General features: G+C 37.2%; 1 protein-coding gene across 5 annotated transcripts in view; it reads right to left on the bottom strand.

Annotated features, from left to right (window-relative positions):
* The window catches only part of LOC137619662 (M protein, serotype 5-like), a 61,037-nt gene that overhangs the window by 11,972 nt on the left and 21,381 nt on the right, over positions 1–27,684 (bottom strand). For 4 of the 5 annotated variants that reach the window (XM_068349895.1, XM_068349897.1, XM_068349898.1 and 1 more), the window contains exon 1: positions 1,671–1,809. The exons of the other annotated variant lie outside the window; for it this stretch is intronic. In XM_068349895.1, the coding sequence (XP_068205996.1) occupies positions 1,671–1,685 (15 nt within the window). In that variant the 5' untranslated portion in view covers positions 1,686–1,809. Of the gene's footprint in view, positions 1–1,670; positions 1,810–27,684 lie in introns of those variants that run through there. 5 annotated transcript variants of the gene reach the window in all.

The following is a 27,684-nucleotide window of genomic DNA, read 5'->3' as shown; positions in this document are numbered from 1 at the left end:
AGTTTTTGTATCGATTATATTGATTATTCAGTACAGTATGTTGATTTTGTTATTACCAATATATTACCATATAATATATATGGGTTATGAAAAAAATCCGCGAAGTGGTGAATCCGCGATGGTCGGACCGCGAAGTAGCGAGGGTTCACTGTAGTTCCTACCAAATACAAACCTTCGTACTTTAATAAGGAGACTCTTCCAAAGGTGGGCAGAAGTCCACTAACCAAACTGGTTGGCTAACATCACAGGATTGCTGATACTGGACCTGATAAGATGCTGAGAATCACATCCTAAATATGATACCTAAGATGCGAATCAATTGGTCGAATGTAGCCTGCCATGAGGTTCACAGCCTAGGAAATCAAGGCGGTAGCAGAGCAACTATCCTTGGACTGTTCAGTCTGTGACTTCAGGCATAAACAAATGATGGGTTTGCACCATGCACCAATAGAGGGGAAGAGAGGAAATGTGGCCGGGCACTCACACTATCTACTTCGAAATACATTGCAAACACTACCAACGTGTGCTACTTTTGGTCCTGTAAAGAGACCATAGCTTCCAGTAATGGCAGTCAACCCAAAATAACTCAAAAACCAGGGATTTGCGTCAGAAATCATTAACAAAACCATTCAAAACATCCATAATCAACGTCCTTTTTTAAGAAAACGGCCGCTTTTCTGTGGGAAAAAATAAAGCTGTTCTATAGTAGGAAAGCTTTCCCCGTCCGTAACTATAACAAATCCGAGAAATTACTTGAGTGCCATATGTGGACGAGATCATGGTGAGGAGTAGATGGAGATGGTTGGGCGTGCTCTTCGCACTTCTCAAGAGATTAGTTCACCAAACTTTCAACTAAGTTCCACAAGGCACTAGGAGAATTGGATGATCCCGGCCTACATGGCTTAGGGCTATGAATAGTGAAGGAGATGATGAATGGAGAAGTATTGATTTAAAAGCTCAAGATAGAGACTACTGGCGAAATCTAACCAAGAACCTTTGCGCCAATTGGCGTAGGAGGAGATGATGATACAAAACATGGTAACAACCAACCACCTGTCGAAATACTACCACTAAAGATTTATGGGGTCCTTTGACTGGACAGACAGTGCTACATTGGATCCTTCTCTCTCGTTACGGTTCACTTTCCCTTTATCTACACATACACCGAATAGTCTGGCCAATTCTTTACAGATTTTTCCTCTGTCCTCATACACATGAAAACACTGAGATTACCTAACAATTTTTCTTCACCCAAGGGGTTAACTTCTGCACTGTAATTGTTCAGTGGCTACTTTCCTCTTGGTAAGGGTAAAAGAGACTCTTCACTCTTCAACTCTGATAAGCAGCTCTTCTAGAAGGACTCTCCAAAATCAAACCATTGTTCTATAGTCTTCGGTAGTGCCAAAGCCTCTGTACCACCGTCTTCCACTGTCTTGGGTTAGAGTTCTCCTGTTTGAGGGTACACTAGGACACACTATTCTACCTAAACTATCTTTCTCTTGTTTTGTTAAATTAAAGTTTTGTAGTGGGCACATTGCTTACTATCCTTTAATTGTAAAAAATACTCTGATGCTGATATTAAAAACACAGATGGATACAATGTGCACAGAAGACAATTGATCGATTGATTTGAAGTTTTCTGGCATCCTTGCACAGAAGACAATACCTACCATTATCTCCTCCATGATTTGAAGAATGTCCAATCTAACGTAGCAACTATACTTTCAAATTTAGTAAATTTCCCAGCCCAAATAGTTAGTGTTTATTAGTAAGCAAGGATGCGTGTCAATGTGACGTCACACTGGCGACACTCACAGAATTTCTTCATCTTCTTCTTTCATTTCAGTAGATCTGGCCCCTTCTTGGAGCCAATGTACTCACCTGTATATATTATATAAGATAAAATATTAGATCTAATCAATAAAGTTGACAAATTTTAGTGTTAGTCTGTTATCAAATGTTAACTCCTTCACCGAATGTTATGAATATGTTAACTTCCCCCCCCCCCCCCCCCCGAGGCTTAACTTAATACCTTTTATTCAAACAATATCCACGCTCCCTCTTCTATTGATATTGTTTTATAGAGCAATATATATATATATATATATATATATATATATATATATATATATATATATATATATATCACACTTTCTTAAGAACATTTCCATTTAAATCCGTTCACATTGATTTATATTTAAAACAACCTCCTGTGGTTTGTCTATTGCAAAATCGTTGCATTAAATGTAGTCTCTTTACAAAAGAACATTTAAGTGGGTATAGAGAATAAATTTAATCTTTGTTCCTCTGTTGGATAATTAATTTTACAGATGATTATAATGTGTTTAGTAAATTAGTTTTAGTTAGGAATCTTATAATAGCAGTTACTCACAGAATTTGCTTTGTAAGTTGGAACGTCAACATTGTAAAGTCATGTGACGTCTGCCCGCAGCCAATGTTACCAACTCTCGAGTATAATTAGAAAATCAGTTACCAATTACCATAAAGGTTCTTTTCAGCAATTTTATTTTAATTTTTGATAGTTTTCCATTAGCTCCTAAAATATAATCCCATGTTCGATGTTTCTAAAGTGGAAATAATTTTTTTTTTATCAAAATTTAGGTTCAGGTTCGGGGGTAAGGCATTGCCCCAAATAATTTAAGTTGGTAATAATGCAGCCAAATTGCTATTCAAATACTATTATTATTGTCATTGGATGCCAACAAATGTTGGCTTTGTGAAGCCAAAGCAAAACGAGTAATAATGTCAATTAGTATCACAATTATTGCTCTGGAATAAAGGTATTCTAGCATGTTACAATCTTCTTTTTCTTTGCCTTCAACTTTTTCTTTTTCTTCGACTTTTCCCATTTCTAGTCAGCCTTCAGAAATATGCATATGCATATATATATATATATATATATATATATATATATATATATATATATATATATATATATATATATATATATATATATATATATATATATACATATAATTTACACACACACACACACACACACACACACACATATATATATATATATATATATATATATATATATATATATATATATATATATATATATATATATATAATTTACACACACACACACACACACACACACACACACATATATATATATATATATATATATATATATATATATATATATATATATATGTGTGTGTGTGTGTGTGTGTGTGTGTGTGTGTAAATTTTATATATATATATATATATATATATATATATATATATATATATATATATATATATATATGTCCTATCTTCTGTACTATTTTCTATAGAAGCAACAAAAGACCACCATACTAGTTACCTAGCACAATAAAACCTGTTTTCTTTGAAAAATAATACATTTACGACCGGTATGCCTAAACTTACTGAACAGTTATAGAATTAGAATGTTTCCATGCCACGTATATATTTTAATCATATCTCATTTCGATATTAAAAATAATATTGAAAAAAAATCGTAGCAACAAAATTACACCGTAATCCCATTTAAATTTCCACTATCACTAGATATTTTGCCTTAGCTACTGACCTTAACAAGTGCTGTGGCCTGATTGGTATCGTCTCTGCCTGATGTTTGGCAGCCGTGGGTTCGAGTCCCGCTCAGACTCGTTAGTGTCATTAGTGTCTGCAACCTTACCACCCCTGTGAGCTAAGGTTGGCGGTTTGGGGAGCCTATAGGTCTATCTGCTGAGTCATCAGCAGCCACTGCCTGGCCTTCCCTGGTCCTAGCTTGGGTGGAAAGGAGGCCTAGGTATATGTGGTCAGTCTCTAGGGCATTGTCCTAATTGCTAGGGCAATGTCACTGTCCCTTGCCTCTGCCATCATGAGCGACCGTTAATAGCTAACCGATAAAACACCCATATGAAGGTTTTCTAATAATTAGTCTTACTCCCTCGAAAAATTTATTTTCCCATTAATCTCCTAAACAATGACATATCGAATTAAATTCACCACTATAAACGCTCCCCCAAGAGATTGGTTCATCATACTTTAAACTAGGCTCCACAAGATACTAGAAGAGTTGGAAGACCCAGCCCTACACGGCTGAAAACTATGAAGCGTGAAGTAGGAGGGGATGGATGGAGAAGTGTTGATTTAAAAGCTCAAGATAGAAACGACTAGGTCGAAATTTAACTGAGGCCTTTTGCGTCAATAGGCGTAAGAGATGATGATGATGATGATGCTGAAAACTTAATGTAGCAATAGGCATATGCAAACCAACAGATCATGAATAAACATCTTTCTTCGTTTTGTCTAGTTTCTGTTAATGAGCTTCAGTTTCTCATTACGCTTCTACGAGGTTGGTTCGACTATCATTCTGATTTGTATGTATATATATCCTTGGGGCAAGTTGGGGGGGGGGGGGGGGGCTCTGGATAATTTTCACCGCGGATAAGTTTCACCGTTTCTTAATATTTTCCATATGGTTCCCATTTGTAGCCCTGGAAAATGGTTTTGAGAAATTACGAAACATCGGGAATGATAAAAGGAGTTTAGAAACAGTTGCTTTCTATATCCACATTATGAAATATATATAAATCATATTAATGATCGTCCCTACCTTCACTTGCTAATACATATATCTACCTTCACTTGCTAATATATATATATATATATATATATATATATATATATATATATATATATATATGTATATATATATATATATATATATATATATATATATATACTGTATGTATATATATATATATATATATATATATATATATATATATATATATATATATGTGTGTGTGTGTGTGTGTGTGTAGATATATATATGCTCGTAAAATGAATCAAAAATCAAAGTACAACAAGGAAATAAAGGATGAAGCTTGAAGAAATGGAGGTAAAGGGAACGAGAAGGAGAGGGAGACCAAAGCGAAGGTGGATGGACTGTATCAGAAGTAGATGGAGAACGCTGCCCTGAGACATCGGCAAAGATGAAGAGGATGAAAGACTGATGGTCTTCCTGAAGTCTTCAAAGAATTGTATCCGGCTTCGGAGACGAGAGGGGAATCAAGATGGCAGAGCGAAGGAACAAAACGAATTTCACTTATTTTTTTTATGTGCAGACGCACACACACATACATACATTCACACACACACATACATACATTAACACACACACACACACACACATATATATATATATATATATATATATATATATATATATATATATATATATATATATATATATATATATATATATAAGTAAAATAGATATCTTAGTCGCGACTTATTCAGAGATTTTGCATCTGAATCTTTAGTGCAGCTTCAAAACTCCCTTCAGAATTCCAGAGACTTCCTGTCTCCAGAACCTTTCGGAGCCGAGTCTTCATTTGGTCGTCACGCATTTTTTAAACACAAGCTTCATACAAGATGAATAAGCCGGTAATTTCATTATGAATAGTATAATGTTAAACGTACAGGTATTTGTATCGTCCAATTTGCTTCACGGAGGGTCAGTCCTTCAAGAAGGAAACGGTCTTTGTGAAGAATATTTATTATATCTCAACGGAAAGCTGCACAGATTAGAAAATTCGTGGACCTTCAAAATGTTCTCCTGGCTTCTTCCGGAGGTGCCGCGCTTAGACAAGTGTCTTGAGGGCGCAAGAAATATGGGCTCACAGAGTTCATTCCTACGAAGATTGGTAAGTTATGTCCCATTTTTCGGAAGGATGTTAAACACCTCCGGAGAAATTCAACGGTGCGAAATTGAAATGAAGAAACAAGTCGACACATTTATTGAAAAGGTAAAATCCTATTGGATATTACCGAGACTTCTTCCGGATCTGAATATAGAAGAAACTGTCTGCAGGCTCGAAATAGGAGCGGCAAGAAACCTGATGTTGGCTGGATCTGCTCTCTCTCTTTTGGCTGGAGGTGCATTTCTTGTGATGCGCGTTAGGTCTTTTATGAAAGAGGAAAATAGAGAAAGTCTACAGCAGAAGGAATCTTCTGATGATGAAGAAACCAAATGGAACGACGCTGACATATTTGAGGAATCGACAGAAGAGGAAAATAAAAGAGAAGATAAAGAAGAATCGAAAGAAAATCACCATAAAACAAAAGATAAAGAAGATAAAGAAGATAAAGAAGATAAGGAAGATAAAGAAGATAAAGAAGATAAAGAAGATAAAGAAGATAAAGAAGAAAATGAGGAATCAGATAATAATTCAGAATCCGAAATTATTGAAGAAAAAGATGCTGAAGCACAAGAAGAAGGAGGGGGAGCGGGAGGAGGAGTAGAGGAGGGAAGAGGAAATAGAAAAGAAGAGACAATAAACTCCAAAAACTGGAGAGGAAAATTAATCATCATGCGTCACGGCGAAAGAATCGATGTATTAAATTGTGTCTGGCATACACGTTGCCTCGATAAGAAAAATAACAAATATTACAAACCGAAAAATAGGTTCCATGGAATGGAGATTGTACCGAACCTCTTCCCGCCAGCCCTTCCAAACAGAAGTTCCATTTGGGATTATAAACATGACGCCCCTCTATCACAGCGAGGGCTGGAAAAAGCCCGACGACTAGGAGAAAAAATGGCAAAATCAAACACACAAATCACAGCCATTTTCTGCTCACCAGCTCTGCGTTGTGTAATGACTGCAGACGCAGTCGCGGAGGGCTTAGGGCTCAAAGAAAATCTGCCCCTTCATGTAGAGCCTGGTCTATACGAAAGACGGAAGCTTCCGTATAAACAACCCGTGATGACCCGGGAGGAATTGAAGGAAGCCGGATTTAACGTTGCATCATATACGCCATACATGGAAAAGGCCGAACTGCAGCCTCATGAGACAGCAAGAGAATTCCATTTTAGGCAGGTAGCAGTTCTCGAACGAATTATGAAAATAACAAATAATACATCGGGTCAAGAACCCTGCCTACTAATAGTAGGCCATCAATCTACAGTGGGCGAAGTGTCTCGTTTGCATATGGAGGAAAATGTTCCACGCTGTGTAGAATTTGTAACTACAACCTTCCTGTTTCAAGAGCTCATAACGATAGGAGAAAATGGCTGGGAAAGGGAGCTCCTCCCATTCAGCGAAGAAAAGAAGAGAAAAAGGATGTTAAAACTCAGAAAACTTCTCGCTAAACTACACATATTATCAAAACGGATATGTTGTTTTTGCAATTACTTCGGGAAAAATGTACCAATTCGCCACAAAGAATCTGAGAAAATAAAGCTTCAGAAGAATAGGACATTGAAGATTATTGAAGAATCAACAGATAGTGAAGAATAAGAAAACAAAGATTCCGAGGAAGATAATGAAAAGCAGAAAAATCACAAGTGTTTAAAGGAAAGAAGAGGAAACTGCAGACTTTAGTAAAGTGAGGGAATATTCCGACAGGTTTTTTACTCTCTCTCTCTCTCTCTCTCTCTCTCTCTCTCTCTCTCTCTCTCTCTCTCTCTCTCTCTCTCTCTCTCTCTCTCTAACTGCAGACTAGGCCTATAGGGGAACTGCAGTATAAAAATTAAAAACGCGCCATGCTAACTACCTCTAGGGTGGTGGGGAAAAGTTAGTTAAGTGTGTTGTTGCTATTTTTGCTCATTAATCGGACGTGTCATCTATTCTCCTGACTTCTCGTTCCACTAGACCTATGGATTAGCGGTCACCCCTGTGAAACTAATGAGTTGCTAAACGTTTGCTGAACTGCCGTGAAAATAACCAAGTCCGTGTCCCTTTCCACGTCATACGAACAGTGTATTTTTTTCTGTTGTCTAATTTAGCTGTGATATTAATCCAACACCCAAAATGCCATCATCTCAAGAAGTAGTGAATTCTCAGATCGTAAGTGGCCAACCGCTGAAGACGAAAATTTCAAAAGACGAAAATGGAGTTCTCCAAGCATCTTGTGTGTTGACCTCTTCCCGATCTGAGTGCTGAAATTCAAGATCTTAAATCCTCCCTTTTAGTTCAAATTTCAGACCTCATATACCAGGTTAGTGATTTAAAGAACACAATTGCTACTATCGAGGAAAGGGTGACTGCTGCGTTTGAGGATAAACTTCGTCACCACCAGGAAGAAGTTGAAAGAATTTTAAGTGACAAAGACAAAATTATTGCCGATCTCACGAACAGAGTTGCGTCATTGGAGTCCAGACCTAACTTAACAAAGGAGATGGAAGTTCTCGAGGAGAAGATAGACGAGACCGAGGCCCAAATGATCTGCAATGATCTGGTTCTGTCTGGTCCTGCTTTGCCTGCTCCCCAGCCGGACGAAGATACAAGGAGATTAGGCCGGGATCTCCTAGAGAAGTGTCTCCAGAAGAAATTTCCCGACCACTTCATCCTTGAAGGAAGAAGGATTGGCAAGAGAGGAATCGATGGGTCACCACTTAACAACAACATTTTGCTGAAAGTGATGTCACGGGCTGTAAAGTCAGATATGAGACATTCCTGTTTGCAACATAAAAATGATACTGCAAAAGGACTTTTCATAAACGAAGCTCTGACTCGGAAACGCGATAGCCTTTACTACGAACTTCGGCAAGTGAAAAGACAACAACTGAACGGTCTCTTCTTGCATACGCGTGATGGTGTCATCAGAGTTAAAACATCTCGATCGGGTAACACCTTCGCCATCCGAACCCGCAAGGACCTGGACCTGTTTTATAATAGTACTGGCCTCAGTGCCCCTGAGTGAATTTCAAAATGAGTTCTGTACACTATTTTGCAACTGCTTATAAGTTAACTCATTAGTATTTCATTTTTTTTTTCATTTATTTGATTCTTTTGATTCGAATTTTAAATTGTTTTCTTCATATTACTTGATTAAATATTCTTTTAATTATTTAGATTGCCTTAAATTATTTTTATTACATTCATCACCATTATTATAAATCTATTATTTGTATCCTTTCACAATAGCAGTTTTTACTTATTTTTTTTCTCTGTCTTTCATAACGATTCTCAATGCCTTTCGCTAATAAGCCTTAACATTAGAAGTTTTAAGAAAAATCACGACGAATTTATTGGTTATTCGAAAAATTGCAATCGTGAATTTGACATTATAGTGCTAACTGAAACTTGGGCTAAGCAAGAAACACATTGCATGAATTCACTTCCAGGGTATAACGCTTTTCATAATTATCGTGAGGGCCGGAGGGGTGGTGGTGTGAGCATTTTTGTTAAAGATTCACTTTTGTTTAAACCTCTCGATGAGTTAAGCATATCTACAGATAATTTTGAAAGTGCCGGGGCTACAGTTTCTGTTCCCAATTCCTCTCATTCTGCTATTATCTTAGGTATATACAGGCGTCCAGGAGGTGACGAAAATATGTTTTTTAACTCGCTAGAGGCGGTACTAAGAAGTCCAGGTATCTCTTCTGGGAATACTGTTGTCACAGGGAATTTTAACATCTGCCTAATGAGGGAAGGGGAAAGCGAGACCACACGGAGACTGATCAACACAAGGTCTTTACTACGGAGATGAGACAGCCAACGGAAGTGCAAATCATAGCAGAACGGGGACCGCCACCTTCTCTACCTAAACCCCACTGGACACCCATGGTACCCCATCCGGGTCCTGCCACACATGAGGAGAAAGTATGGTAAAAAAATCAGAAGAGGTTCAGTAGAGCTAGAGAGTACCGTCCCGTCGTCTGAGGCCGATCCGAGCCTTGCAAACTTCCTTTTTGCATAATGTAGTTTATTTTAACTGTCTAACTTCCTACGCGCCCATCTCAGTAGCCAGACCCTAGAACTTTGTAAATTTTTATGTACCATCAAGGAGCATCTAGAAGATTATGAACTTGTTATTCAATTTGTAATTTGTGACTTTAACATCTTCAGGATAATTCAATGCTACCGTAACTGAGAATGTGAATTGATTTGTGTTAAATATATGAACTGTAGAAAAAGTTACAGAGTAACCTCTGTCATTATCCTCATTTCCCATATTTTTATGTCTTGAGACACAGTTACCACATGGCCACGTGACAATAAACAACATAGGTGACAATACATTCCCTTGGAGTACTCCGTTGGTAACTCTTTGCTGCAATGTGATCCAGCAGTGGGTTCCCGTGAAAGAATAAAATATTTTCTTAAACTTATAAAAAACTCATAATATTCTTTTCTAAGTACTATTTTAGTGTTTTAGTATTGCTATCAAGGGGTTAAATTAATAAAAAAAAATATAAAGATAGAAGTTTATTTTTCAGGGAATAATCCAGAACATGGGCTTTGCAGCTGAATGAAGTCTGACCTTCTTTTAGTATGCTTTGTTCCTTGATGAAGATTCTCTTGTACAATTTCTTTGTCAGGTGGACAAATAGTTCAGTGTCTGGATATATTTCTTAGTCGAAAATACAAAACAAATAATCTAGAACGTGGGCTTTGCAGGAGAAAGAAGTCTGATTTTTTTAGTAAGCTTTGTTCCTTGATGAAGATTCTCTTTTACGGTTTCTTTTTCAGGGGGACAAATAGTCCAATGTCTGAATATATATTTATATATATATATATATATATATATATATATATATATATATATATATATATATATATATATATATATGTATATATATATTATTTTTTCATATATACAACATTGTTTTTTTTTTTTGAGGGAATAATCTAGAACATGGGCTTTGCAGAAGAAAGAAGTCTGACTTTCTTTGTATGTTTTATTCCTTGATGAAGATTCTGTAGTCCAGTTTCTTTGTCAGGTGGACAAATAGTCCTAGGGTAACCAAATGAGTTAGAAAACTATCAGATAAGATCCAAGATAGTAGACTGAGGTGGTATAGTCATGTCAAGAGAAGAGATGAACAGTATATTGGAGGAGAATAATGGAAATGGTGGTACAAAGAACGAGAAGGAGAGGGAGAGCAAAACAAAGGTGGATGGACTATATCAAGGATGACCTTCGATCAAATGGATTAACTGGTGATGAGGTGTGGGACAGAGGTAGATGGAGAAAGCTGACCAGAAAAATCGACCCCACATGGAAGTGGGAAAAGATGTAGACAAAAAAAAAAAAAATATAAGAAGAGTGAAATGCTTTGATATTAGAGAGTGCTTCTCCTAGAGGAGCTGCTCACCATCGTTAAAGAGTCTCTTTTTATCCTTAGCAACGGACAGTCTCCACTGAACAATTACAGTGCAGTAGTTATCTCTTTAGACGAAGAAGAATTATTTGGTATTCTCATTGTTGTCAGAAAATGTACTATTTGTCCCCCTGACAAAGAAACTGTACAAGAGAATCTTCATCAGGGAACAAACCATACTAAAAAAAAAAAGTCAGACTTCTTTCTTCAGAAAAGCCCACGTTCTAGATTATTCCTTGAAAATAAACAACGGCAATGATGTATGGAGCGGACACGTGGGCAATAAAGAAGACAAAAGAGAAGAAATTGGATGTGGCAGAGATGAGAATGTTGAGATGAATGTGCGGGGTGACAAGAAGAGATAAAATACAGAATGAGGTAATTAGTGGTACCACAGGAGTTAGAGAACTATCAGATAAGATCCAAAAAAGTAGACTGAGGTGGTATGGTCATGTCATGAGAAAAGATGAACAGTATATTGGGAGGAGAGTGATGGAAATGGAGGTACAGGGAACAAGGAGAGGGAGACGAAAGCGAAGGTGGATTGACTGTATCAAGGATGACCTTCGATCAAGGGGATTAACCGGTGATGAAGTGTGGGACAGAGGTAGATGGAGAACGCTGGCCAGAATCATCGACCCCACATAGAAGTGGGAAAAGATGCACACAAACAAGAAGTCGACTATTGTCCGCCTGATAAAGAAACTGTACAGGAGAATCTTCATCAAGAAACAAACCATACTAAAAAAAGTCAGACTTCTTTCTTCTGCAAAGTCAATGTTCTAGATTATTCCATCAAAAACAAACAATGTTGTATTTCTGACTAAAACATATATCCAGACACTGGACTATTTGTCCACCTGACAAAGAAACTGTACAAGAGAATCTTCATCAAGGAACAAAGCTTACTATAAAAAGTCCTTCTTTCTTCAGAAAAGCCCATGTTCTAGATTATTCCTTAAAAATTAATGATGTACTTCTGACTAAAAAATATATCCAGACAGTGGACTATATGTCCACAGGACAGTTGTGAGACCGGCAATGATGTATGGAGCGGAGATGTGGGCAATAAAGAAGACAAAAGAGAAGAAATTGGATGTGGCAGAGATGAGAATGTTGAGATGAATGTGCGGGGTGGCAAGAAGAGATAAAATACAGAATGAGGTAATTAATGGTACCACAGGAGTTAGAGAACTATCAGATAAGATCCAAGAAAGTAGACTGAGGTGGTATGGTCATGTCATGAGAAGAGATGAACAGTATATTGGGAGGAGAGTGATGGAAATGGAGGTACAGGGAACAAGGAGAGGGAGACCAAAGGGAAGGTGGATGGACTGTATCAAGGATGACCTTCGATCAAAGGAATTAACCGGTGATGAAGTGTGGGACAGAGGTAGATGGAGAACGCTGGCCAGAAACATTGACCCCACATAGAAGTGGGAAAAGATGCACACAAACAAGAAGTCGACTATTGTCCGCCTGATAAAGAAACTGTACAAGAGAATCTTCATCAAGAAACAAACCATACTAAAAAAAGTCAGACTTCTTTTTTCTGCAAAGTCCATGTTCTAGATTATTCCATCAAAAATAAACAATGTTGTATTTCTGAAAAAATATATACAGACACTGGACTATTTGTCCGCCTGATAAAGAAACTGTACAAGAGTATCTTCATCAAGAAACAAACCATACTAAAAAAAGTCAGACTTCTTTTTTCTGCAAAGTTCATGTTCTAGATTATTCCATCAAAAATAAACAATGTTGTATTTCTGAAAAAATATATCCAGACACTGGACTATTTGTCCACCTGACAAAGAAACTGTACAGGAGAATCTTTATCAAGGAACCAAGCATACTAAAAGAAGTCAGACTTCTTTTTTCTGCAAAGTCCATGTTCTAGATTATTCCATCAAAAATAAACAATGTTGTATTTCTGAAAAAATATATCCAGACACTGGACTATTTGTCCACCTGACAAAGAAACTGTACAGGAGAATCTTCATCAAGGAACAAAGCATACTAAAAAAAAGTCAGACTTCTTTCTTCGGCAAAGTCCATGTTCTAGATTATTCCCTCAAAAACAAACAATGTTGTATTTCTGACTAAAACATATATCGAGACACTGGACTATTTGTCCACCTGACAAAGAAACTGTACAAGAGAATCTTCATCAAGGAACAAAGCTTACTATAAAAAGTCCTTCTTTCTTCAGAAAAGCCCATGTTCTAGATTATTCCTTAAAAATTAATGATGTACTTCTGACTAAAAATTATATCCAGACAGTGGACTATATGTCCACAGGACAGTTGTGAGACCGGCAATGATGTATGGAGCGGAGATGTGGGCAATAAAGAAGACAAAAGAGAAGAAATTGGATGTGGCAGAGATGAGAATGTTGAGATGAATGTGCGGGGTGACAAGAAGAGATAAAATACAGAATGAGGAAATTAGTGGTACCACAGGAGTTACAGTAGAGAACTATCAGATAAGATCCAAGAAAGTAGACTCTGGTGGTATGGTCATGTCATGAGAAGAGATGAACAGTATATTGGGAAGAGAGTGATGGAAATGGAGGTACAGGGAACAAGGAGAGGGAGACCAAAGCGAAGGTGGATGGACTGTATCAAGGATGACCTTCGATCAAAGGAATTAACCGGTGAAGAAGTGTAGGACAGAGGTAGATGGAGAACGCTGGCCAGATACATCGACCCCACATAGAAGTGGGAAAAGATGCACACAAACAAGAAGTCGACTATTGTCCGCCTGATAAAGAAACTGTACAAGAGAATCTTTATCAAGAAACAAACCATACTAAAAAAACTCAGACTTCTTTCTTCTGCAAAATCCATGTTCTAGATTATTCCCTCAAAAACAAACAATGTTGTATTTTTGACTAAAACATATATCCAAACACTGGACTATTTGTCCACCTGACAAAGAAACTGTACAGGAGAATCTTCATCAAGGAACAAAGCATACTAAAAAAAGTCAGACTTCTTTTTTCTGCAAAGTCCATGTTCTAGATTATTCCCTCAAAAACAAACAATGTTGTATTTCTGACTAAAACATATATCCAGACACTGGACTATTTGTCCACCTGACAAAGAAACTGTACAGGAGAATCTTCATCAAGGAACAAAGCATACTAAAAAAAAACTCAGACTTCTTTTTTCTGCAAAATCCATGTTCTAGATTATTCCCTCAAAAACAAACAATGTTGTATTTCTGACTAAAACATATATCCAGACACTGGACTATTTGTCCACCTGACAAAGAAACTGTACAGGAGAATCTTCATCAAGGAACAAAGCATACTAAAAAAAAACTCAGACTTCTTTTTTCTGCAAAATCCATGTTCTAGATTATTCCCTCAAAAACAAACAATGTTGTATTTCTGACTAAAACATATATCCAAACACTGGACTATTTGTCCACCTGACGAAGAAACTGTACAGGAGAATCTTCATCAAGGAACAAAGCATACTAAAAAAAAACTCAGACTTCTTTTTTCTGCAAAATCCATGTTCTAGATTATTCCCTCAAAAACAAACAATGTTGTATTTCTGACTAAAACATATATCCAGACACTGGACTATTTGTCCACCTGACAAAGAAACTGTACGAGAATCTTCATCAAGGAACAAAGCATACTATAAAAAGTCCTTCTTTCTTCAGAAAAGCCCATGTTCTAGATTATTCCTTAAAAATTAATGATGTACTTCTGACTAAAAAATATATCCAGACAGTGGACTATATGTCCACAGGACAGTTGTGAGACCGGCAATGATGTATGGAGCGGAGATGTGGGCAATACAGAAGACAAAAGAGAAGAAATTGGATGTGGCAGAGATGAGAATGTCGAGATGAATGTGGGGGGTGACAAGAAGAGATAAAATACAGAATGAGGTAATTAGTGGTACCACAGGAGTTAGAGAACTATCAGATAAGATCCAAGAAAGTAGACTGAGGTGGTATGGTCATGTCATGAGAAGAGATGAACAGTATATTGGGAGGAGAGTGATGAAAATGGAGGTACAGGGAACAAGGAGAGGGAGACCAAAGCGAAGGTGGATGGACTGTATCAAGGATGACCTTCGATCAAAGGGATTAACCGGTGATGAAGTGTGGGACAGAGGTAGATGGAGAATGCTGGCCAGAAACATCGACCCCACATAGAAGTGGGAAAAAATGCACACAAACAAGAAGTCGACTATTGTCCGCCTGATAAAGAAACTGTACAAGAGAATCTTCATCAAGAAACAAACCACACTAAAAAAAGTCAGACTTCTTTCTTCTGCAAAGTCCATGTTCTAGATTATTCCCTCAAAAACAAACAATGTTGTATTTCTGAAAAAATATATCCAGACACTGGACTATTTGTCCACCTGACGAAGAAACTGTACAGGAGAATCTTCATCAAGGAACAAAGCATACTAAAAAAAAGTCAGACTTCTTTTTTCTGCAAAGTCCATGTTCTAGATTATTCCCTCAAAAACAAACAATGTTGTATTTCTGAAAAAATATATCCAGACACTGGACTATTTGTCCATCTGACAAAGAAACTGTACAGGAGATTTTTCATCAAGGAACAAACCATACTAAAAAAACTCAGACTTCTTTTTTCTGCAAAGTCCATGTTCTAGATTATTCCCTCAAAAACAAACAATGTTGTATTTCTGAAAAAAAATATATATCCAGACACTAGACTATTTGTCCACCTGACAAAGAAACTGTACAGGAGAATCTTTATCAAGGAACAAAGCTGACCAAAAAAAGTCAGACTTCTTTTTTCTGCAAAGTCCATGTTCTAGATTATTCCCTCAAAAAACAAACAATGTTGTATTTCTGAAAAAAATATATCCAGACACTGGACTATTTGTCCACCTGACAAAGATACTGTACAGGAGAATGTTCATCAAGGAACAAAGCATACTATAAAAAAGTCAGACTTCTTTTTTCTGCAAAGTCCATGTTCTAGATTATTCCCTCAAAAACAAACAATGTTGTATTTCTGAAAAAAATATATCCAGACACTGGACTATTTGTCCACCTGACAAAGAAACTGTACAGGAGAATCTTCATCAAGGAACAAAGCATACTAAAAAAAGTCAGACTTCTTTTTTCTGCAAAGTCCATGTTCTAGATTATTCCCTCAAAAACAAACAATGTTGTATTTCTGACTAAAACATATATCCAGACACTGGACTATTTGTCCACCTGACAAAGAAACTGTACAGGAGAATCTTCATCAAGGAACAAAGCATACTAAAAAAAAGTCCTTCTTTCTTCAGAAAAGCCCATGTTCTAGATTATTCCTTAAAAATTAATGATGTACTTCACTAAAAAATATATCCAGACAGTGGACTATATGTCCACAGGACAGTTGTGAGACCGGCAATGATGTATGGAGCGGAGATGTGGGCAATAAAGAAGACAAAAGAGAAGAAATTGGATGTGGCAGAGATGAGAATGTTGAGATGAATGTGTGGGGTGACAAGAAGAGATAAAATACAGAATGAGGTAATTAGTGGTACCACAGGAGTTAGAAAACTATCATATAAGATCCAAGAAAGTAGACTGAGGTGGTATGGTCATGTCATGAGAAGAGATGAACAGTATATTGGGAGGAGAGTGATGGAAATGGAGGTACAGGGAACAAGGAGAGGGAGACCAAAACGAAGGTGGATGGACTGTATCAAGGATGACCTTCGATCAAAGGGATTAACCAGTGATGAAGTGTGGGACAGAGGTAGATGGAGAACGCTGGCCAGAAACATCGACCCCACATAGAAGTGGGAAAAGATGCACACAAACAAGAAGTCGACTATTGTCCGCCTGATAAAGAAACTGTACAAGAGAATCTTCATCAAGAAACAAACCATACTAAAAAAAACTAAGACTTCTTTCCTCTGCAAAGTCCAAGTTCTAGATTATTCTCTCAAAAACAAACAATGTTGTATTTCTGAAAACAATATATCCAGACACTGGACTATTTGTCCACCTGACAAAGAAACTGTACAGGAGTATCTTTATCAAGGAACAAAGCATACTAAAAAAAGTCAGACTTCTTTCTTCTGCAAAGTCCATGTTCTAGATTATTCCCTCAAAAACAAACAATGTTGTATTTCTGAAAAAATATATCCAGACACTGGACTATTCGTCCACCTGACAAAGAAACTGTACAGGAGAATCTTTATCAAGGAACAAAGCATACTAAAAATAGTCAGACTTCTTTCTTCTGCAAAGTCCATGTTCTAGATTATTCCCTCAAAAACAAACAATGTTGTATTTCTGAAAAAATATATCCAAACACTGGACTATTTGTCCACCTGACAAAGAAACTGTACAAGAGAATCTCCATCAAGGAACAAAGCATACTAAAAAAAGTCCTTCTTTCTTCAGAAAAGCCCATATTCTAGATTATTCCTTGAAAATTAATGATGTACTTCTGACTAAAAAATATATCCAGACAGTGGACTATATGTCCACAGGACAGTTGTGAGACCGGCAATGATGTATGGAGCGGAGATGTGGGCAATAAAGAAGACAAAAGAGAAGAAATTGGATGTGGCAGAGATGAGAATGTTGAGATGAATGTGCGGGGTGACAAGAAGAGATAAAATACAGAATGAGGTAATTAGTGGTACCACAGGAGTTAGAGAACAATCAGATAAGATCCAAGAAAGTAGACTGAGGTGGTATGGTCATGTATTGAGAAGAGATGAACAGTATATTGGGAGGAGAGTGATGGAAATGGAGGTACAGGGAACAAGGAGAAGGAGACCAAAGCGAAGGTGGATGGACGGTATCAAGGATGACCTTCGATCAAAGGGATTAACCGGTGATGAAGTGTGGGACAGAGATAGATGGAGAACGCTGGCCAGAAACATCGACCGCACATAGAAGTGGGAAAAGATACACACAAACAAGAAGTCGACTATTGTCCGCCTGATAAAGAAACTGTACAAGAGAATCTTCATCAAGAAACAAAGCATATTAAAAAAAGTCAGACTTCTTTTTTCTGCAAAGTCCATGTTCTAGATTATTCCCTCAAAAACAAACAATGTTGTATTTCTGAAAAAAATTATATCCAGACACTGGACTATTTGTCCACCTGACGAAGAAACTGTACAGGAGAATCTTCATCAAGGAACAAAGCATATTAAAAAAAGTCAGACTTCTTTTTTCTGCAAAGTCCATGTTCTAGATTATTCCCTCAAAAACAAACAATGTTGTATTTCTGAAAAAATATATCCAGACACTGGACTATTTGTCCACCTGACGAAGAAACTGTACAGGAGAATCTTCATCAAGGAACAAAGCATACTATAAAAAAGTCAGACTTCTTTTTTCTGCAAAGTCCATGTTCTAGATTATTCCCTCAAAAACAAACAATGTTGTATTTCTGACTAAAACGTATATCCAAGCACTGGACTATTTGTCCACCTGACAAAGAAACTGTACAAGAGAATCTCCATCAAGGAACAAAGCATACTATAAAAAGTCCTTCTTTCTTCAGAAAAGCCCATGTTCTAGATTATTCCTTAAAAATTAAAGATGTACTTCTGACTAAAAAATATATCCAGACAGTGGACTATATGTCCACAGGACAGTTGTGAGACCGGCAATGATGTATGGAGCGGAGATGTGGGCAATAAAGAAGACAAAAGAGAAGAAATTGGATGTGGCAGAGATGAGAATGTTGAGATGAATGTGCGGGGTGACAAGAAGAGATAAAATACAGAATGAGGTAATTAGTGGTACCACGGGAGTTAAAGAACTATCAGATAAGATCCAAGAAAGTAGACTGAGGTGGTATGGTCATGTCATGAGAAGAGATGAACAGTATATTGGGAGGAGAGTGATGGAAATGAAGGTACAGGGAACAAGGAGAAGGAGACCAAAGCCAAGGTGGATGGACTGTATCAAGGATGACCTTCGATCAAAGGGATTAACCGGTGATGAAGTGTGGGACAGAGGTAGATGGAGAACGCTGGCCAGAAACATCGACCCCACATAGAAGTGGGAAAAGATGCACACAAACAAGAAGTCGACTATTGTCCGCCTGATAAAGAAACTGTACAAGAGAATCTTCATCAAGAAACAAACCACAATAAAAAAAGTCAGATTTCTTTCTTCTGCAAAGTCCATGTTCTAGATTATTCCCTCAAAAACAAACAATGTTGTATTTCTGAAAAAAAATATATCCAGACACTGGACTATTTGTCCACCTGACGAAGAAACTGTACAGGAGAATCTTCATCAAGGAACAAAGCATACTAAAAAAAGTCAGACTTCTTTTTTCTGCAAAGTCCATGTTCTAGATTATTCCCTCAAAAACAAACAATGTTGTATTTCTGAAAAAATATATCCAGACACTGGACTATTTGTCCACCCGACGAAGAAACTGTACAGGAGAATCTTCATCAAGGAACAAAGCATACTAAAAAAACTCAGACTTCTTTCTTCTGCAAAGTCCATGTTCTAGATTATTTCTCAAAAACAATCAATGTTGTATTTCTGACTAAAACGTATATCCAAGCACTGGACTATTTGTCCACCTGACAAAGAAACTGTACAGGAGAATCTTTATCAAGGAACAAAGCATACTAAAAATAGTCAGACTTCTTTCTTCTGCAAAGTCCATGTTCTAGATTATTCCCTCAAAAACAAACAATGTTGTATTTCTGACTAAAACGTATATCCAAGCACTGGACTATTTGTCCACCTAACAAAGAAACTGTACAAGAGAATCTCCATCAAGGAACAAAGCATACTATAAAAAGTCCTTCTTTCTTCAGAAAAGCCCATGTTCTAGATTATTCCTTAAAAATTAATGATGTACTTCTGACTAAAAAATATATCCAGACAGTGGACTATATGTCCACAGGACAGTTGTGAGACCGGCAATGATGTATGGAGCGGAGATGTGGGCAATAAAGAAGACAAAAGAGAAGAAATTGGATGTGGCAGAGATGAGAATGTTGAGATGAATGTGCGGGGTGACAAGAAGAGATAAAATACAGAATGAGGTAATTAGTGGAACCACAGGAGTTAAAGAACTATCAGATAAGATCCAAGTAAGTAGACTGAGGTGGTATGGTCATGTCATGAGAAGAGATGAACAGTATATTGGGAGGAGAGTGATGGAAATGAAGGTACAGGGAACAAGGAGAGGGAGACCAAAGCGAAGGTGGATGGACTGTATCAAGGATGACCTTCGATCAAAGGGATTAACCGGTGATGAAGTGTGGGACAGAGGTAGATGGAGAACGCTGGCCAGAAACATCGACCCCACATAGAAGTGGGAAAAGATGCACACAAACAAGAAGTCGACTATTGTCCGCCTGATAAAGAAACTGTACAAGAGAATCTTTATCAAGAAACAAACCACACTAAAAAAAGTCAGACTTCTTTCTTCTGCAAAGTCCATGTTCTAGATTATTCCCTCAAAAACAAACAATGTTGTATTTCTGAAAAAATATATCCAGACACTGGACTATTTGTCCACCTGACAAAGAAACTGTACAGGAGAATCTTTATCAAGGAACAAAGCATACTAAAAAAAGTCAGACTTCTTTCTTCTGCAAAGTCCATGTTCTAGATTATTCCCTCAAAAACAAACAATGTTGTATTTCTGACTAAAACGTATATCCAAGCACTGGACTATTTGTCCACCTGACAAAGAAACTGTAAAAGAGAATCTCCATCAAGGAACAAAGCATACTATAAAAAGTCCTTCTTTCTTCAGAAAAGCCCATATTCTAGATTATTCCTTAAAAATTAATGATGTACTTTTGACTAAAAAATATATCCAGACAGTGGACTATATGTCCACAGGACAGTTGTGAGACCGGCAATGATGTATGGAGCGGAGATGTGGGCAATAAAGAAGACAAAAGAGAAGAAATTGGATGTGGCAGAGATGAGAATGTTGAGATGAATGTGCGGGGTGACAAGAAGAGATAAAATACAGAATGAGGTAATTAGTGGTACCACAGGAGTTAAAGAACTATCAGATAAGATCCAAGAAAGTAGACTGAGGTGGTATGGTCATGTCATGAGAAGAGATGAACAGTATATTGGGAGGAGAGTGATGGAAATGAAGGTACAGGGAACAAGGAGAGGGAGACCAAAGCGAAGGTGGATGGACTGTATCAAGGATGACCTTCGATCAAAGGGATTAACCGGTGATGAAGTGTGGGACAGAGGTAGATGGAGAACGCTGGCCAGAAACATCGACCCCACATAGAAGTGGGAAAAGATGCACACAAACAAGAAGTCGACTATTGTCCGCCTCATAAAGAAACTGTACAAGAGAATCTTTATCAAGAAACAAACCACACTAAAAAAAGTCAGACTTCTTTCTTCTGCAAAGTCCATGTTCTAGATTATTCCCTCAAAAACAAACAATGTTGTATTTCTGAAAAAAATATATCCAGACACTGGACTATTTGTCCACCTGACAAAGAAACTGTACAGGAGAATCTTTATCAAGGAACAAAGCATACTAAAAAAAAGTCAGACTTCTTTTTTCTGCAAAGTCCATGTTCTAGATTATTCCCTAAAAACAAACAATGTTGTATTTCTGAAAAAAATATATCCAGACACTGGACTATTTGTCCCCCTGACAAAGAAACTGTACAGGAGAATCTTTATCAAGGAACAAAGCATACTATAAAAAAGTCAGACTTCTTTTTTCTGCAAAGTCCATGTTCTAGATTATTCCCTCAAAAATAAACAATGTTGTATTTCTGAAAAAATATATTCAGACACTGGACTATTTGTCCACCTGACAAAGAAACTGTACAAGAGAATCTTTATCAAGGAACAAAGCATACTAAAAAAAAGTCCTTCTTTCTTCAGAAAAGCCCATGTTCTAGATTATTCCTTAAAAATTAATGATGTACTTAACTAAAAAATATATCCAGACAGTGGACTATATGTCCACAGGACAGTTGTGAGACCGGCAATGATGTATGGAGCGGAGATGTGGGCAATAAAGAAGAAAAAAGAGAAGAAATTGGATGTGGCAGAGATGAGAATGTTGAGATGAATGTGCGGGGTGACAAGAAGAGATAAAATACAGAATGAGGAAATTAGTGGTACCACAGGAGTTAGAGAACAATCAGATAAGATCCAAGAAAGTAGACTGAGATGGTATGGTCATGTCATGAAAAGAGATGAACGGTATATTGGGAGGAGAGTAATGGAAATGGAGGTACAGGGAACAAGGAGAGGGAGACCAAAGCGAAGGTGGATGGACGGTATCAAGGATGACCTTCGATCAAAGGGATTAACCGGTGATGAAGTGTGGGACAGAGGTAGATTAAGAACGCTGGCCAGAAACATCGACCGCACATAGAAGTGGGAAAAGATACACACAAACAAGAAGTCGACTATTGTCCGCCTGATAAAGAAACTGTACAAGAGAATCTTTATCAAGAAACAAAGCATATTAAAAAAAGTCAGACTTCTTTTTTCTGCAAAGTCCATGTTCTAGATTATTCCCTCAAAAACAAACAATGTTGTATTTCTGAAAAAATATATCCAGACACTGGACTATTTGTCCACCTGACAAAGAAACTGTACAGGAGAATCTTCATCAAGGAACAAACCATACTAAAAAAAGTCAGACTTCTTTTTTCTGCAAAGTCCATGTTCTAGATTATTCCCTCAAAAACAAACAATGTTGTATTTCTGAAAAAATATATCCAGACACTGGACTATTTGTCCACCTGACAAAGAAACTGTACAGGAGAATCTTCATCAAGGAACAAAGCATACTAAAAAAAGTCAGACTTCTTTTTTCTGCAAAGTCCATGTTCTAGATTATTCCCTCAAATACAAACAATGTTGTATTTCTGAAAAAAATATATCCAGACACTGGACTATTTGTCCACCTGACAAAGAAACTGTACAGGAGAATCTTTATCAAGGAACAAAGCATACTAAAAAAAGTCAGACTTCTTTCTTCTGCAAAGTCCATGTTCTAGATTATTCCCTCAAAAACAAACAATGTTGTATTTCTGACTAAAACGTATATCCAAGCACTGGACTATTTGTCCACCTGACGAAGAAACTGTACAAGAGAATCTCCATCAAGGAACAAAGCATACTATAAAAAGTCCTTCTTTCTTCAGAAAAGCCCATGTTCTAGATTATTCCTTGAAAATTAATGATGTACTTCTGACTAAAAAATATATCCAGACAGTGGACTATATGTCCACAGGACAGTTGTGAGACCGGCAATGATGTATGGAGCGGAGATGTGGGCAATAAAGAAGACAAAAGAGAAGAAATTGGATGTGGCAGAGATGAGAATGTTGAGATGAATGTGCGGGGTGACAAGAAGAGATAAAATACAGAATGAGGTAATTAGTGGTACCACAGGAGTTAGAGAACAATCAGATAAAATCCAAGAAAGTAGACTGAGGTGGTATGGTCATGTCATGAGAAGAGATGAACAGTATATTGGGAGGAGAGTGATGGAAATGGAGGTACAGGGAACAAGGAGAGGGAGACCATAGCGAAGGTGGATGGACGGTATCAAGGATGACCTTCGATCAAAGGGATTAACCGGTGATGAAGTGTGGGACAGAGGTAGATGGAGAACGCTGGCCAGAAACATCGACCGCACATAGAAGTGGGAAAAGATACACACAAACAAGAAGTCGACTATTGTCCGCCTGATAAAGAAACTGTACAAGAGAATCTTTATCAAGAAACAAAGCATATTAAAAAAAGTCAGACTTCTTTTTTCTGCAAAGTCCATGTTCTAGATTATTCCCTCAAAAACAAACAATGTTGTATTTCTGAAAAAATATATCCAGACACTGGACTATTTGTCCACCTGACAAAGAAACTGTACAGGAGAATCTTCATCAAGGAACAAACCATACTAAAAAAACTCAGACTTCTTTTTTCTGCAAAGTCCATGTTCTAGATTATTCCCTCAAAAACAAACAATGTTGTATTTCTGAAAAAAATATATCCAGACACTGGACTATTTGTCCACCTGACAAAGAAACTGTACAGGAGAATCTTCATCAAGGAACAAAGCATACTATAAAAAAGTCAGACTTCTTTCTTCTGCAAAGTCCATGTTCTAGATTATTCCCTCAAAAAACCAACAATGTTGTATTTCTGAAAAAAATATATCCAGACACTGGACTATTTGTCCACCTGACAAAGAAACTGTACAGGAGAATCTTCATCAAGGAACAAAGCATACTATAAAAAAGTCAAACTTCTTTTTTCTGCAAAGTCCATGTTCTAGATTATTCCCTCAAAAAACCAACAATGTTGTATTTCTGAAAAAAATATATCCAGACACTGGACTATTTGTCCACCTGACAAAGAAACTGTACAGGAGAATCTTCATCAAGGAACAAAGCATACTATAAAAAAGTCAGACTTCTTTCTTCTGCAAAGTCCATGTTCTAGATTATTCCCTCAAAAAACCAACAATGTTGAATTTCTGAAAAAAATATATCCAGACACTGGACTATTTGTCCACCTGACAAAGGAACTGTACAGGAGAATCTTCATCAAGGAACAAAGCATACTAAAAAAACTCAGACTTCTTTCTTCTGCAAAGTCCATGTTCTAGATTATTCCCTCAAAAACAAACAATGTTGTATTTCTGAAAAAAATATATCCAGACACTGGACTATTTGTCCACCTGACAAAGAAACTGTACAGGAGAATCTTTATGAAGGAACAAAGCATACTAAAAAAAAGTCCTTCTTTCTTCAGAAAAGCCCATGTTCTAGATTATTCCTTAAAAATTAATGATGTACTTCTGACTAAAAAATATATCCAGACAGTGGACATGTCCACAGGACAGTTGTGAGACCGGCAATGATGTATGGAGCGGAGATGTGGGCAATAAAGAAGACAAAAGAGAAGAAATTGGATGTGGCAGAGATGAGAATGTTGAGATGAATGTGCAGGGTGACAAGAAGAGATAAAATACAGAATGAGGTAATTAGTGGTACCACAGGAGTTAGAAAACTATCAGATAAGTTCCAAGAAAGTAGACTGAGGTGGTATGGTCATGTTATGAGAAGAGATGAACAGTATATTGGGAGGAGAGTGATAGAAATGGAGGTACAGGAACAAGGAGAGGGATACCAAAACGAAGGTGGATGGACTGTATCAAGGATGACCTTCGATCAAAAGGATTAACCAGTCATGAAGTGTGGGACAGAGGTAGATGGAGAACGCTGGCCAGAAACATCGACCCCACATAGAAGTGGGAAAAGATGCACACAAACAAGAAGTCGACTATTGTCCACCTGATAAAGAAACTGTACAAGAGAATCTTCATCAAGAAACAAACCATACTAAAAAAACTCAGACTTCTTTCCTCTGCAAAGTCCATGTTCTAGATTATTCCCTCAAAAACAAACAATGTTGTATTTCTGAAAAAAATATATCCAGACACTGGACTATTTGTCCACCTGACAAATAAACTGTACTGGAGAATCTTCATCAAGGAACAAAGCATACTAAAAAAAGTCAGACTTCTTTTTTCTGCAAAGTCCATGTTCTAGATTATTCCCTCAAAAACAAACAATGTTGTATTTCTGAAAAAAATATATCCAGACACTGGACTATTTGTCCACCTGACGAAGAAACTGTACAGGAGAATCTTCATCAAGGAACAAAGCATACTACAAAAAAGTCAGACTTCTTTTTTCTGCAAAGTCCATGTTCTAGATTATTCCCTCAAAAACAAACAATGTTGTATTTCTGACTAAAACGTATATCCAAGCACTGGACTATTTGTCCACCTGACAAAGAAACTGTACAAGAGAATCTCCATCAAGGAACAAAGCATACTATAAAAAGTCCTTCTTTCTTCAGAAAAGCCCATGTTCTAGATTATTCCTTAAAAATTAATGATGTACTTAACTAAAAAATATATCCAGACAGTGGACTATATGTCCACAGGACAGTTGTGAGACCGGCAATGATGTATGGAGCGGAGATGTGGGCAATAAAGAAGACAAAAGAGAAGAAATTGGATGTGGCAGAGATGAGAATGTTGAGATGAATGTGCGGGGTGACAAGAAGAGATAAAATACAGAATGAGGTAATTAGTGGTACCACAGGAGTTAGAAAACTATCAGATAAGATCCAAGAAAGTAGACTGAGGTGGTATGGTCATGTCATGAGAAGAGATGAACAGTATATTGGGAGGAGAGTGATGGAAATGAAGGTACAGGGAACAAGGAGAGGGAGACCAAAGCGAAGGTGGATGGACTGTATCAAGGATGACCTTCGATCAAAGGGATTAACCGGTGATGAAGTGTGGGACAGAGGTAGATGGAGAACGCTGGCCAGAAACATCGACCCCACATAGAAGTGGGAAAAGATGCACACAAACAAGAAGTCGACTATTGTCCGCCTGATAAAGAAACTGTACAAATCTTCATCAAGGAACAAAGCATACTAAAAAAACTCAGACTTCTTTCTTCTGCAAAGTCCATGTTCTAGATTATTCCCTCAAAAACAAACAATGTTGTATTTCTGAAAAAAATATATCCAGACACTGGACTATTTGTCCACCTGACAAAGAAACTGTACAAGAGAATCTTTATGAAGGAACAAAGCATACTAAAAAAAAGTCCTTCTTTCTTCAGAAAAGCCCATGTTCTAGATTATTCCTTAAAAATTAATGATGTACTTCTGACTAAAAAATATATCCAGACAGTGGACTATATGTCCACAGGACAGTTGTGAGACCGGCAATGATGTATGGAGCGGAGATGTGGGCAATAAAGAAGACAAAAGAGAAGAAATTGGATGTGGCAGAGATGAGAATGTTGAGATGAATGTGCAGGGTGACAAGAAGAGATAAAATACAGAATGAGGTAATTAGTGGTACCACAGGAGTTAGAAAACTATCAGATAAGATCCAAGAAAGTAGACTGAGGTGGTATGGTCATGTTATGAGAAGAGATGAACAGTATATTGGGAGGAGAGTGATGGAAATGGAGGTACAGGAACAAGGAGAGGGAGACCAAAACGAAGGTGGATGGACTGTATCAAGGATGACCTTCGATCAAAAGGATTAACCAGTCATGAAGTGTGGGACAGAGGTAGATGGAGAACGCTGGCCAGAAACATCGACCCCACATAGAAGTGGGAAAAGATGCACACAAACAAGAAGTCGACTATTGTCCACCTGATAAAGAAACTGTACAAGAGAATCTTCATCAAGAAACAAACCATACTAAAAAAACTCAGACTTCTTTCCTCTGCAAAGTCCATGTTCTAGATTATTCCCTCAAAAACAAACAATGTTGTATTTCTGAAAAAAATATATCCAGACACTGGACTATTTGTCCACCTGACAAAGAAACTGTACGGGAGAATCTTCATCAAGGAACAAAGCATACTAAAAAAAGTCAGACTTCTTTCCTCTGCAAAGTCCATGTTCTAGATTATTCCCTCAAAAACAAACAATGTTGTATTTCTGAAAAAAAAATATATCCAGACACTGGACTATTTGTCCACCTGACAAAGTGTCATGTAAAGGAAAATAATTCCTACTAAATAAGGTGATATGTGTGTTT

This window comes from Palaemon carinicauda, chromosome 26 (assembly GCF_036898095.1).
Source record: "Palaemon carinicauda isolate YSFRI2023 chromosome 26, ASM3689809v2, whole genome shotgun sequence".
In the NCBI taxonomy this organism is placed as follows: domain Eukaryota; kingdom Metazoa; phylum Arthropoda; class Malacostraca; order Decapoda; family Palaemonidae; genus Palaemon; species Palaemon carinicauda.
Note: the sequence above shows the minus strand (reverse complement) of the source record. Positions and strands in the feature narration are given on the sequence as shown.